The following is a 13,271-nucleotide window of genomic DNA, read 5'->3' on the forward strand; positions in this document are numbered from 1 at the left end:
ATCGTCTAAAGCAAAATATTAATAGCACAATGTGGTGTTTGTTACACATGTAAAAATAAAATGTAGAAAACAATAGCACTAAGGATAGCAGGAAGAAAAGGGAAATACACCATTGTACCAGACCACCTGACCTGCCTCTTGAGAAACCTATATGCAGGTCAGGAAGCAACAGTTAGAACTGGACATGGAACAACAGACTGGTTCCAAAAAGGAAAAGGAGTTCGTCAAGGCTGTATATTGTCACCCTGCTTATTTAACTTATATGCAGAGTACATCATGAGAAAGCCTGGGCTGGAAGAAGCACAAGATGGAACCAAGATTGCCAGGAGAAATATCAATAACCTCAGATATGCAGATGACACCACCCTTATGGCAGAAAGTGAAGAGGAACTCAGAAGCCTCTTGATGAAAGTGAAAGAGGGGAGAGAAAAAGTTGGCTTAAAGCTCAACATTCAGAAAACGAAGATCATGGCATCTGGTCCCATCACTTCATGGCAAATAGATGGGGAAACAGTGGAAACAGTGTCAGACTTTATTTTGGGGGGCTCCAAAATCACTGCAGATTTTGATTGCAGCCATGGAATTAAAAGATGCTTACTCCTTGGAAGGAAAGTTATGACCAACCTAGATAACATATTCAAAAGCAGAGATATTCCTTTGCCAACAAAGGTCCGTCTAGTCAAGGCTATGGTTTTTCTTGTGGTCATATATGGATGTGAGAGTTGGACTGTGAAGAAAGCTGAGCGCCGAAGAATTGATGCTTTTGAACTGTGGTGTTGGAGAAGACTCTTGAGAGTCCCTTGTACTGCAAGGAGATCCCACCAGTCCATCCTAAAGGAGACCAGTCCTGGGTGTTCATTGGAAGGACTGATGCTGAGGCTGAAACTCCAATACTTTAGCCACCTCATGCGAAGCGTTGACTCATTGGAAAAGACCCTGATGCTGGGAGGGATTGGGGGCAGGAGGAGAAGGGGATGACAGAGGATGAGATGGCTGGATGGCATCACCGACTGAATGCACAGGAGTTTGGGTGAACTCCGGGAGTCGATGATGGACAGGGAGACCTGGTGTGCTGCGATTCGTGGTGTATCAAAGAGTTGGACACAACTGAGTGACTGAACTGCAGTGAACTGAAGGCTCTTATGTTAGAAATGGGTATAACATTGATTGAAGGCATATTGTAAGAAGTATAAAATGCATATTGTAAACTCTAGAGCCACCCTAGAAAGAATTTTTTGGCTATACATGCAGCTCATGGGATCTTAGTTCCCTGGCTAGGGACCGGACCTGGGGCCATGGCAATGAAAGCACCGAATCCTAATCATTGGACCACCAGGGAATTCCCTAGAAAGATTTTTAATAAGATGTATATCTAGAAAGCCAATAGAAGCAATAAAATGGACTAATAAAGAAATAACCAATCTAAATGAAGAAAAGAATCGGGAAACTTGTCACTAAAAAATATACGTGATATAAAGAAAAGCATATCCAGATAGTAGATTTAAAACTGAACGATTTACCCACTAATTGTAAGTTGCCTACACACGTCAATTTTAAGACCTACTTTGGGGGACTCCCCTGGTTGTCCAGTGGTTCAGGATCTGCTTTCCAATGCAGGGGACACAGATTTGATCCTTGGTCTGGCAACTAAGCCCTTGTGCCGCAGCAAGAGAAGCCCACACACTGCAACTAGAGAGAAGCCTGAGTGCAGCCGCAAAGACCCATGAAGCCAGATAAATAAAGACCTTACATTATGTATGGTAAAAAAAAATAATAATAATCTCACCTTAAATAATTTATAATTAATTATTACAGCTAATAATTTTAAAATTATTATACCTAATAATAAAAAAATTATTATAGCTAATAATTTAAAATTAAATGTGTGGAAATACTTATACCTCCAAATCCCAAATCAAACGAAAGCTGGAGAGGCTGAATTAACATCATAAAAGTATACTTCAGAATGAAGATTTTTTGCGGAAGATAAAGGGCAGTACAGAATGATAGAGAATTCAATTCACTGAGAAGACATAATAGTCAGGAATGTGTATGCAATTTCAGAATACAGGAGCCAAAATCTGAGAGAATGGAAAGGAGAAACAGACAATCCACAGTTGTAGTTGAAGACTTTCACTTTTCACCCTCAGCCATTAATACAGTAAGTGAGCAACACAATGAAAAACTATATAGAAGACTTGAACAATACTATTAACCGACTTGACCTAATTGATATTTATAGAACGTGCCCAGTCCCAGTTGTGTCCGACTGTTTGAGACCCCATGGAGGGTAGTGTCCATGGAATTTTTCAGGGAAGAATACTGGAGCGGGTTGCCATTTCTTACTCCAGGGGACTTTCCAGACCCAGAGATTGAACCCGCGTCTCTTGCCTCTCTTGCGTTGGCAGGCAGATTCTTTACCACTTCGCCACCTGGGAAGCCCATTTATTGAGCAACAGCAACTAAATACATATTCTTCTGAAGTGAATATGGAAGTTCAGCCAAATATGCCAGTTAAAAACCTTACTAAGTTCAAAAGGACTGAAATCACACAAAATATATTTCCTGACCAAAAAATAATTAGAATAAAGATTAACTATGGAAAGTGACCTGGAAAATCACAAACTCTTGAAAATTGAACAAAACTTCAAATTAATGCAAGGATCAAAGGAGAAATAGAAAATACAATATATCAAAATTATGAGGGGATGCCAAAGCTTCACAGAGGGATATTTATAGCATTAAATGTTTATATTAAAAAGGGAAAAGGCCAATTATCATTCGAAGATCAATAATCTTCTTTAAGAAACTAGAATACAACAAAATTTAACCCAAATCCAGCAAAAAAAAAAAAAAAAGAATAACAAACATCTTGGCAGAAATCAATTAAATAGAAACCAGAAAATCAGTAGTACCAAAAAATTCAGTTGAAACCAGTGGTTGATACTGTGAATAGATTAATATGATAATAAACCTATAGCCTGATTGATTAAAAAAGAGAGAGACAAAGAAGAGTGACACTAATTACCAACTTCAGTAATACCATAGGAGACAGCAGTACAGAGCTCTCCGATATTAAATGCACAATGAAGGAAGATTTAAAAAAAGGTTATTCAAAATTTTTTGCATGGTTGGTCGTACTGGACTCTTTGTGACCCTGTGGACTCTAGCCCACCAGGCTCATCTCTCCATGGGATTTTCCAGGCAAAAATACTGGAATGGGTTGCCATTTCCTCTTCCAGGGGATCTCCTGATCCAGGAATCGAACCAGCGTCTCTTATGTCTCCTGAATTGGCAGGTGGTTCTCTACCACTGAGCCATCTGGGAAGACCCAAAATTTGTTGAATGTAAATCTAAAAGTGTGTTCTCACTACACAAACACACACACACACTTTAACAAGAAAAGAAACAAAGAAAGGGACACAAAGAAATTTTAGGATGGGTTGGGTATGTCTATTATCTTGATTCTGGTGATGATATTATCATTGTGTGCATATGCCCAAACTCATCAAATTGTACACAGTAAATATATACCATTTGTTGCATATCAATTATGCTTCAATAAACTGTTTAAGAAAGGAGAGCAGAAAAATGTTATCCAAAAAATTGGTACTTAGATAAAATGAGAACATTTCTTGAAAAATACTGACTAACCAAGGTCACTCAAACATAAATAGGGATGAATAACTTTATTAAGGAAGTTAATGTGCACGCATTGCTTCCGTCATGTCTGACTCTTTGCGTTTCTATGGACTATAGGCCTCCAGGCTCCTCTGTCCATGGGATTCTCAGGCAAGAATAGTGGAGTGGGTTGCCAGGCCCTCCTTCAGGAGATCTACCTGTCCCAGGGATTGAGCCCACGTCTCTTACCTCTCTTGCATTGGCAGGCAGGTTCTTTACCGCTAGTGCAACCTGGGAAACCCCAAAGAAGATAATTCTTCTGCTTCATTTTATGAGGCCATGGTTACCCTGATACCAAACCAAACCAAAAAAGACAACACAAGAAAAGAAAACCACAGACCAATATTTTTATGAATATAGACACAAAGATTCTTAGTAAAATACTGCTGCTGCTGCTGCTGCTGCTAAGTCTCTTCAGTCGTGTCCGACACTGTGCGACCCCATAGATGGCAGCCCACTAGGCTCCTCTGTCCCTGGGATTCTCCAGGCAAGAATACTAGAGTGGGTTGCCATTTCCTTCTCCAATGCATGAAAGTGAAAAGTGAAAGTGAATTCGCTCAAGCGGCCTCATGGACTGCAGCCTACCAAGCTCCTCCATCCATGGGATTTTCCAGGCAAGAGTACTGGAGTGGGGTGCCATTGCCTTCTCCGAGTAAAATACTAGTAAACCAAATTATATACCATGAGGAAGTAGGATTTATCCCAGGAATGCAACTTTGATTTAATATTAAGACTCAAATAAGTTAATCAGTCATCATCATCAGTTCAGTCGCTCAGTCGTGTCCAACTCTTTGCGACCCCATGAACCGCAGCACGCCAGGCCTCCCTATCCATCACCTAGTCCCGGAGTCCACCCAAACCCAAGGCCATTGTGTCGATGATGCCATCCAACCATCTCATTCTCTGTTGTCCCCCTCTCCTCCTGCCCTCAATCTTTCCCAGCATCAGGGTCTTTTCCAACGAGTCAACTCTCTGCATCAGGTGGCCCAAGTATTGGAGTTTCAGCTTCAGCATCAGTCCCTCCAATGAACACCCAGGAATGATCTCCTTTAGGATGGACTGGTTGGATCTCCTTGCAGTCCCAGGGACTCTCAAAGAGTCTTCTCCAACACCACAGTTCAAAAGCATCAATTCTTCGACACTCAGCTTTCTTTATAGTCCAGCTCTCACATCCATACATTAATGCACCACATCAACAGAATAAAAGACAAAAACCACATTATCATCTCAGTACCTACATGAATAGCATTGGACCAAATTCAGTGTCCCTTCAAGATAAAAAGAGTCAAACTAGAAGTAAAAGGCAACAGTTTCAACCTGATATAAAACATCTCTGAAAAACTCACAGCTATCATCGTACTTAATGATGAAAGGCAGAAGTACTGACTTCCCCTGAAAATGAGGAACAATAGAAGGATATCATCTCTTACCACTTCTATTCCACATTGTTCTGGAGCTTCTGGACAGGGTAATTAAGCAAGGGAAAGAAATAAAATGAAGTTACATTGGAAAAGATGTAAAATTTTTCAATTTGCAGATGACATAATCTTGTGTATAGAAAATCCTAAAGAATCACCCTCTCCCCACAAAAACTATTAGACCCAATACAGGGGCTCAACAGGTTTACAGAATACAAGGTCATATACAAAGAGCAGATATATTTCTATACACAGTCAAGACTTGTACAATAAAAACTACAAAACATTGCTGGGTGAAATGAAAGACAGTCTAGATAAGTGGAAAGGCATCTCACATTTATGGATTGGAAGACTTACTATTGTGTTAAGATGGCAGTACTCCCCTAATAGAACCCCATCAAAATTCAAACTGTTCTTTCCCCCCCAGAAATCAACAAACTGATCCTAGAATTGTAAGAATTGAAAGGGTCCTGGGATAGCCAAAACAGTGTGAAGAAAGAACAAGTACTTACACTTCCCAACTACAAAACCCACTTCAAAGCCAAAATAATCAAGACATTATATGGTGTTGTAGCCACGCGTTCCAGGAAACAAACTCACTCAGAAGGACAATACAGATAGTGGAGTGCAGTTTATTACACCGGCGCGCCCAAGGCAGAGTCTCCTCTTGGCGGAGGACCCAGACCAGTTTTTGCGAAAACCTTGTATACCCTAAAGTGTATGTGCCCAAACCCACTTCCCCAAATTCCCTGAAATTAGTCTGAACAAAGGAAAAGAAAGATATTATCAAAGTTAACCCGTGATTCATATGCCTTAAGCCTAGGTAGTTAACAGTGGACAATTATCAATAGGCCTGTGGTCATACCCCAATAAGCATAATAGAACTTATGATTCTCTTCAGTTACACAGATAATTAGGGTATTCTTTTAGGTGATCGGGAGTCTAGGTATGAGCCCTGGGGCTCTTCCACCCAGGGGCTCTGGTTTTCCAGTTGGTATGTTGTTTCCATAGATACTGGGCATATAGCTCAAAGTCCACAGTCCAGCCCAAGATGGAGTCCTGCTTTCAAGATGGAGCCGGTTCTGTCTGTTTCCTCCTTCAATGGTAGTGACATAAGGATTGTATATAGACAGATACCAGAATAGAATGGAGATGCAAGAAACAAAACCGTATCTCTGTGGTCAATTGATTATTGTGAGGGGTGCAGAGGCCATTCAATGGCAAAGAATAATGTTTCAACAAATGGTCTTGGGATAACTGGATGTTCACAACCAAAAGAATCAGTTTAGACTTATACCTCACACTGTATATAACTAACTAAAAATTGATAAAAAACCTAAATATAAGAGCTAAAACTATAAAGCACTCAGAGGAAAACAGAGATGTAAATGTTACTGTTGGATTAGGCAACGATTTCCTAGATATGCTACAAAAGCACAAGCACCAAAAGAAACAAAAGTAGACAATTTGGAATCATCAAAATGAAAACTTTTTTTTTTTTTTGGCATTGCATGGGATCTGTACTCCTCTAAGAGTCTGATCCGTATATTCATTTTCTTTTTTTTTTCCCAAGAAGCACATTATTTTATTTACAGAAGCACTAATTTACTTTTATCCTTCAAAGGACACTATCAAGAAAGTGAAACATCCTGGGCACCTACTGGATACTGGCAAGGAGCCTTGAATCCCAGGCAGACCAGAAGAACACCCAAACAAGCCTGTATGGTGTGGGGAAGGGGGAAGCGAGGGGGAAGGAGATGTGCAGGCTAGGTGGGATCAGTGCTCCTGAGGTGCAGCTAGGGGAGGACAAGTTCCCACACCTGGAGAGGCACTCTTACCTCGAGGGGATCTGTGGGGATGGGGAAGGACCTTTGGGGTTATGGAGGAATACACCTGGTGTTTCTGCCCCCACTCCCCCCATTCAACCTCCAGGAACCTGCTGAGGCCTGGGGCTTACTCCTCTGTACTCTGAAACTGGAGGCACTCTGGGGCCCCCTCCAGGCCACACTCAGCATAGGCCACACCCCTGCCTAAGCCCACCCTGCCTGAGCTCCACCACACCTAAGCCCTGCCTTTACAGCAAAGGTTTCGTCTACCTTTTTAAAAATTTCCCTATTTTGCTAGTGTAGCTGTGTCTTACCTTCCAGTGATTGTTTCATTTATATGTTTAATTTTTCTAATTTACCTGTTAGTTTTCTTATTTATTTTATTTTTTATTATTTGTCATTGTCTTCCACATTTCTTTTCTTTTCCTTTATTTCCTGGTTTGCCATACAGCTTGCAGGATCTTGATTCATGAGCTTGAGCTCCTGTGGTGGGAGGACCAAGTCCAAACTGCTGGATTAACAGAGACACTCAGACCTCACGGAATACTATTTGGAGTGAGGTCTCCTGGAGGGCCACATCTCAACACCTGGTCCTGGCCCTACTTAACTGCCTGCAAACTCCAGTGCTAAAATTCTCAGGCCAATCAATCAGTGAGAGAAGAACACACTTCCGCCTAACAAAAACAATGATATGACAAAAAATATGTTACAGACAAAAGAGCAAGGCAAAAAAACCTAAAAGACCACATAAATGAAGAGGAAATAGGGAAACTACCTGGAAAATAATTTAGAGTAAGGATATTAAAGATGATCCAAAATCTTGAAAATACAATGGAGGCATGGATTTAAAAAAATACAAGATATGTTTGACAAAGATTTAGGAGAAATAAGGAACAAACAAAGTTGAAAACACAATACCTGAAATGAAAAAACACACTAGAAGAAATCAATATGAGACTCACTGAGCAGGAGAACAAATAAGTGAGTTGGAAGACAGAATGGTGGAAATAACTGCTGAAGAGCAGAATAAAGAAAAAAGAATGAAAAAACGTAATATCTATTTCTGTCATGACTGTCTTTCTGAGACACATTCTCCACTAAGGGTAACCTGGGACTACCTATCACCACAGTTTGTGGATGCATAAGAAAGACTGCACTGGAAGGAAAAAAATATAGCCTTCAAGCCCCTTTCTCATCCTGCAGAGACCCTGCGGTTCCAGGACTCTACCTCAATGGCAGGAAAACCGCAACCTGCATTGCACATGCCCAACTCAGTGAGCATGCGCAGTGTGTGCGTGCACATCCGTTGCTGCGCATGCGCCTTGGTGCCCATACGCCGTCCTGAGCGATCTGTGAGGAGCGTTGGGCCTGAGACGGGTCTGTTTATTCAGTCCCGGTTCTTTCTCACTACTTAAGACTCACCAGGTAGGTTCACAGGTCTGTCCTGTCTGGAGTTTAAGTGTGTGTGCCTGTGAGGGGGAGCCAGCAAGTTTCGCGCGGATCGGGCAGTGTGATCTAGGGCCGTTGAGGAGGAAGGCCCTCAAGGTAGTCGTCTTTCTCCTCACAAGTGTCGCGACGCCATAGTTCTTGCCTTGGTGGCGGGAGAGGAAGGGCAGTGGGCAGAGGAGGGCAGGGGGTAGGATGATGGTGGGGGGAGACTTGGGGGTGCTATTTGAGATATTTGGTTCATTGGGGCCCTGGAACTGACGACAGAGCACAGAATCTGGGGCCAGCAGTGGGACCTGGGCAGGGGTTGGGGTGGGCGATTAAGGAAAGGCCTAGAAACTGGACCACAGTGGGGTTGTGACTGTATCGCGGATTTTGTGGTAAGGTGCCAAGAGAGAAGTGGACCGGTTGCTCTGTATGCAGCCTCACCTCAGCCCCAGACACTGAGAAAATCGCCATAGTCAGGCTGTAAAGACTGAGCCTTTCTTCGTGTTCCAGCTGAATTCCAAGGGAGTTGGGGAAAATAGGTCTGGTGAATAGGAGTGTGACATGAGCAGTAGTCCTGAGCTTTTGAATTCCTAGCAGTATTTCACTAAAGATCTTCATGATGGAGAAGTCTGTTGTGAAATCAAACGTCCTCACAAAAATTCAGCCTTCTTGTGTACCTTAAGGTGATTTGTCTGCCAGCTTCACAAAGACACAAATGGCTTTGCAAGCGACTGTATTTGGTGTAATTGAAATGCATGTACACTCATACTTAACCAGAGTTTTCTTTCGAAAGTATTTTCACATTAAAAAAAAAACAAGTCAACATAAGGTCATACAAGTGATCAAATATAGCTGTACTCTTAAATACATTTTCTAAATCACAATATTCTGCTTTCAGGGAGAAATATGAGTGGGCAAGTGGCATCAGCATTGGGACCTACAAAGCAAGATTGCTCCCAGGTGGATGAACCTGTAGTTGTGAGTAACCTTACCATTTGGTGTTTTCTATTAGCACAAGTTTATTTTTGAGAAAATGATGTTAAGTAGTACAGATGCGGTGATAAAGGCCTTCCATGCTGATAAAGGGTGACACTTTGTCTTAGGAAGGAACATTGATCCAGATATATTATAGTCCAGCGTTGCCTGGATGATTATACTGTTAAATTCCCTGGAAATGTGCCCAGTGACTCCCTCCTCCTGCTTATTAACAACAGGCTGCATACTTCCATCCCAACATAGACTTAAATAACTTCCGAAGTCTTCCTGGGTAACTCTTCTCTGTGGGAAGAGTAACTTTATTAAAAGTAAGTACATAGTATTGTGTTGGGAAAATGTTGTTAGGTTTACTTATGATCAGATATATCTATGTAATATGTATATTTATGCTATTAGATGTATTAGCAAAAAAAGGTTTTATTTGCATGCACTCTCTACTAGGACCAGCAGCCCAGTGTTGAGCAACCTCAACAAGAGGAACCGCCAGCTGAGATTCAGGATATCACACCTACAAAGGAGGAAGTACATGTAGAGGATCCAGTGAATCGTGATGAAGAAGAGGAGAAGGATCCCTTTGAAGGTAAAGTGTATCTGTGCCTCATGCCTTAAGACATAACCAGTAAGAAGAGGAAAGGAAACATTAGAAAAGGACTTCAGACAGTTCCTAAGAAACTGAGGAGAGTATAGTTTGCAGGTCAGTGTGGTCACTCAAATTTTCCCTTGTTTTCAAGACAAAGAGAAGGGGGCAACCTAGTTGTCTGAGGACAACCCTGGAAAAGGAAAATGGTAATAACATTCGCAAATTCTGCTTTCCTTTTTCTCCAGCAAAACATTCCCGGAATAATGCTCCTGAGGTTCTTATTCATCACATTTTTAGCATACTAACCTAAGGCTTTTAATTCATAACACCGAGGGAATGAATATCATCATTCCCTTGTTTATATTGTATGCTTTACAGCTTAATTGATGCTTTTTTTTTTTTTAAAGATTCTGGCCTGGAAGCTGATCTCCAGCAATTGGCTCTGGCAAAGACTGGGGGTGAAGGTGGAGATGGTCCCCATGTCAGGGAGGAGTTTGCATCAAATATAGAGCCTGTTGAAATGCCAGAAGCAGGTATGTCATCCATTCAGAAAGTAAGTTATGTGGTTTCTGTTTTTCAGAATATCTTTACTAATATAGAGGGAACATTACTATTATTTTAATAACAGAGTTCACATATTCTTTGAAAGATAGTTCAGAGCCCAGATACCTGAGTGCCTGACTTACAGACTTTCAAATAAAGAAACAGACAGGATCAAAGCCATATCGAATTGAAAATAGGGAACCGTTTTGTTCTCTTGAGTATAAGTACTTTAAGCAACAGCTAGTAATTTTCAGGTTCTTTTATAATTTCTGTTTGTAGCAAATATGGAATGCATTTGTAATAAATATCAGTTTATATGAAATATGCTTAGGCATCCAAGTAGGTTCTAGTACCAGCTTTAGCATAATGTGTGTGATTCTGTGTAATCCCTTAACTTCTAAACTCAACTTTACTCCTGTAAGTTGTAAATTCAGAACAGATACACGACGATGCTGATTTTTCAATGCTAATTTCTGCATTCTTTGATTCTCTTTGATGGAATGCATACAAGAATACTCTGTTTTGTATGATGTATTTATCATAAAATATCATCTTGAGTCAAATTATAACAAGGGAATTGAGATTTCATTTTCTAACAGGGGACACATGTACACCTGTGGCTGATTCATGTCAATGTATAGCAAAACCCACCAGAATATTGTAATTAGTCTCCAATTAAAATCAATTAATTAATTTTTTATAAAAGAAAATGAGCCAACATTCTGCTTGATGTATGTTAAATTCTCTCAAATTCTGAATTCTCTAGCTCTTTAAAAAATAGTTGCATTTTAAATCCTTTCCCCAGGGAAGCATGAAATGACTGAATAATAAAATGGCCAAAGATAGTCTAGTTTCCTGTTTCTGTGGCTGATCAAGTTGAGAGAGTGCCTTTAGTCAGTGATATTCAAGGCAGGTGTGAGTAAGATACATATGCTAAGCACACTACCTGCCCCCACGTTTGGTCTTTTTTTTGAGGGGCGCGGGAGGTTGCTTATTTTAATTGGAGGATGATTACTTTACAATACTATGAAGGTTTTACCATATACCCCACTCTCGCTCTTAAAGAACTAATAAAAATCTGAGCCTCATGATATAATCCTCTCTAACCGTATCCAGTATGTTATTTTTCCTCTTTGATGCATGAGTTTAAAAAGTTTTGAAGGCCAAAAATTGTAACTAGTTCTTCTTGCATAATCAACTTAGTATCTTTCACATACCTGTTTTCCAACTTGCTGAGAATAAATTGCATGATTCTGATTTTAAAGGAGGAACTTCATAGTTAGGGAAGAATTTACTGTGTATTAGCCTTCTAAATATTTTCACTTTACATTTTTGTTCCATTCCATTTGAACAATTAGATGAAAATACAACTTTCAGACGACTTTCAAGTAACTACAGAACATGATTAAAATGTTCTCATAGAAAAATCTTAGCCCTAAATATGTGTGGTATTTAAAAAGAAAAATACATAAATTACAAGGTACATAAATACAAAATCCTACATCCAACATAAAAGGTAAGAAAAAGAGCAACAGAATAAACCTAAGGGAAAAAGAAAAAGATATTTATTAAAAGACAGGTATGAAGTGTTAGGAAGAGGAAAATAAACTCAACTAATAAAGACAATGTGCTAGTTTACATAATTTTTAATATATATATATATACACACACATTTTTTAATATTCTTTTCCGTTGTGATTTATCACAGGAGATTGGACATTAGTTCCCTGTGCTATATAGTAGGAGCTTGTTGTTTATCCATTCTGAATGTAATGGTTTGTATCTGCCAACCCCAAACTGCCAGTCCATTCCTCTAGTTTACATCACTGTGAAGCAAATGGACAAAGCCCAAGTACTCATAATTAGAAATATGAACAAGACACTAACAGTTAGTGTAACAGTTAGTATATTACAGAATTAAAGCAGAGTATAATCTGGAACTCAAATATTTTCAGAATATTGATGAAATGGCTAGTAGGGTAGAAAAACATATTATTTAACATACCCCACAGTAACTAAATAACTAAACATCACAAATACCGTGGATGAACTTTTGAAATTGGTCAGAGTTTTCTCTCAAAAGCCATTACCATTTAGAAACAAAAAAAATCTGCTTTTCCAGATTTTCTTTCTCTCTTCCTACTTGCTTTTCTCTCTCACTCATAGTCCCTCTTGCTCTCCCTTTTCTTCTCTCCTTTTTTTCTTTCTTTTTTTTTTTTTTTGGTGTGGCTGTGAGAAACAGTCCTATTTCTGCTTCACATTTTGATGTCCCCATGTAGCCAGTGATAGTAATGACTTAAAATTAGTGTCACATATAATTTATTATACCAACTGGAATGCTTCCCAGGGTGAAAAGAAACATTTAGAATTACATGAGGGCCCCAAGTAAAAAAGGGGACAAATGTTTAACCGACTTAAAACCACCATATCAGGGATAAATTAGAACAAATGAAAATTTCTACAGTTTTCGACAGTAGAGAAGAAACAAATGTAATACTGGCCTTTTTATTTACTTCACTTAAGCAGTAACAGAGAGAACAACTGTTTAGCTATCCTATATTCGGAATATTATTTCAAACCAGTGCATTTAAATGATACTTTTTTGGGATTTTTTGTTTCAGTTTTTGTGTATTTTGTTCTCCTTAGGGTGCTTTTTGTTGTTAGATATTTTACTGAATGTGTACACAGTTTTGCCTTCTACTGAAAACTACCTTCTGATAGGTTCCATTGATTTCATTTGTTCTGAACTCAGTGTCCTTCTTCTCTTGTATAACTAGGAAGAGTAGTGTGTTT

General features: G+C 39.6%; 2 protein-coding genes across 13 annotated transcripts in view; one reads left to right on the plus strand and one right to left on the minus strand.

The window, feature by feature from the left end:
* LOC133243357 (fibrous sheath CABYR-binding protein-like) overlaps window positions 1-10,572 on the plus strand; it is a 188,245-nt gene extending 177,673 nt beyond the window's left edge. For 3 of the 6 annotated variants that reach the window (XM_061410156.1, XM_061410157.1, XM_061410159.1), the window contains exons 5-7: window positions 9,258-9,337; window positions 9,797-9,935; window positions 10,343-10,572. In XM_061410156.1, the coding sequence (XP_061266140.1) occupies window positions 9,258-9,337; window positions 9,797-9,935; window positions 10,343-10,557 (434 nt within the window). In that variant the 3' untranslated portion in view covers window positions 10,558-10,572. The remainder of the gene's footprint in view (window positions 1-9,257; window positions 9,338-9,796; window positions 9,936-10,342) is intronic. The other 3 variants (XM_061410158.1, XM_061410160.1, XM_061410161.1) reach the window with 3 other exon arrangements.
* Window positions 1-13,271, minus strand: part of LOC133243353 (fibrous sheath CABYR-binding protein-like) — a 277,781-nt gene that overhangs the window by 114,425 nt on the left and 150,085 nt on the right. The window lies entirely within an intron of this gene.

Source organism: Bos javanicus, chromosome X (assembly GCF_032452875.1).
Source record: "Bos javanicus breed banteng chromosome X, ARS-OSU_banteng_1.0, whole genome shotgun sequence".
Lineage (NCBI taxonomy): Eukaryota > Metazoa > Chordata > Mammalia > Artiodactyla > Bovidae > Bos > Bos javanicus.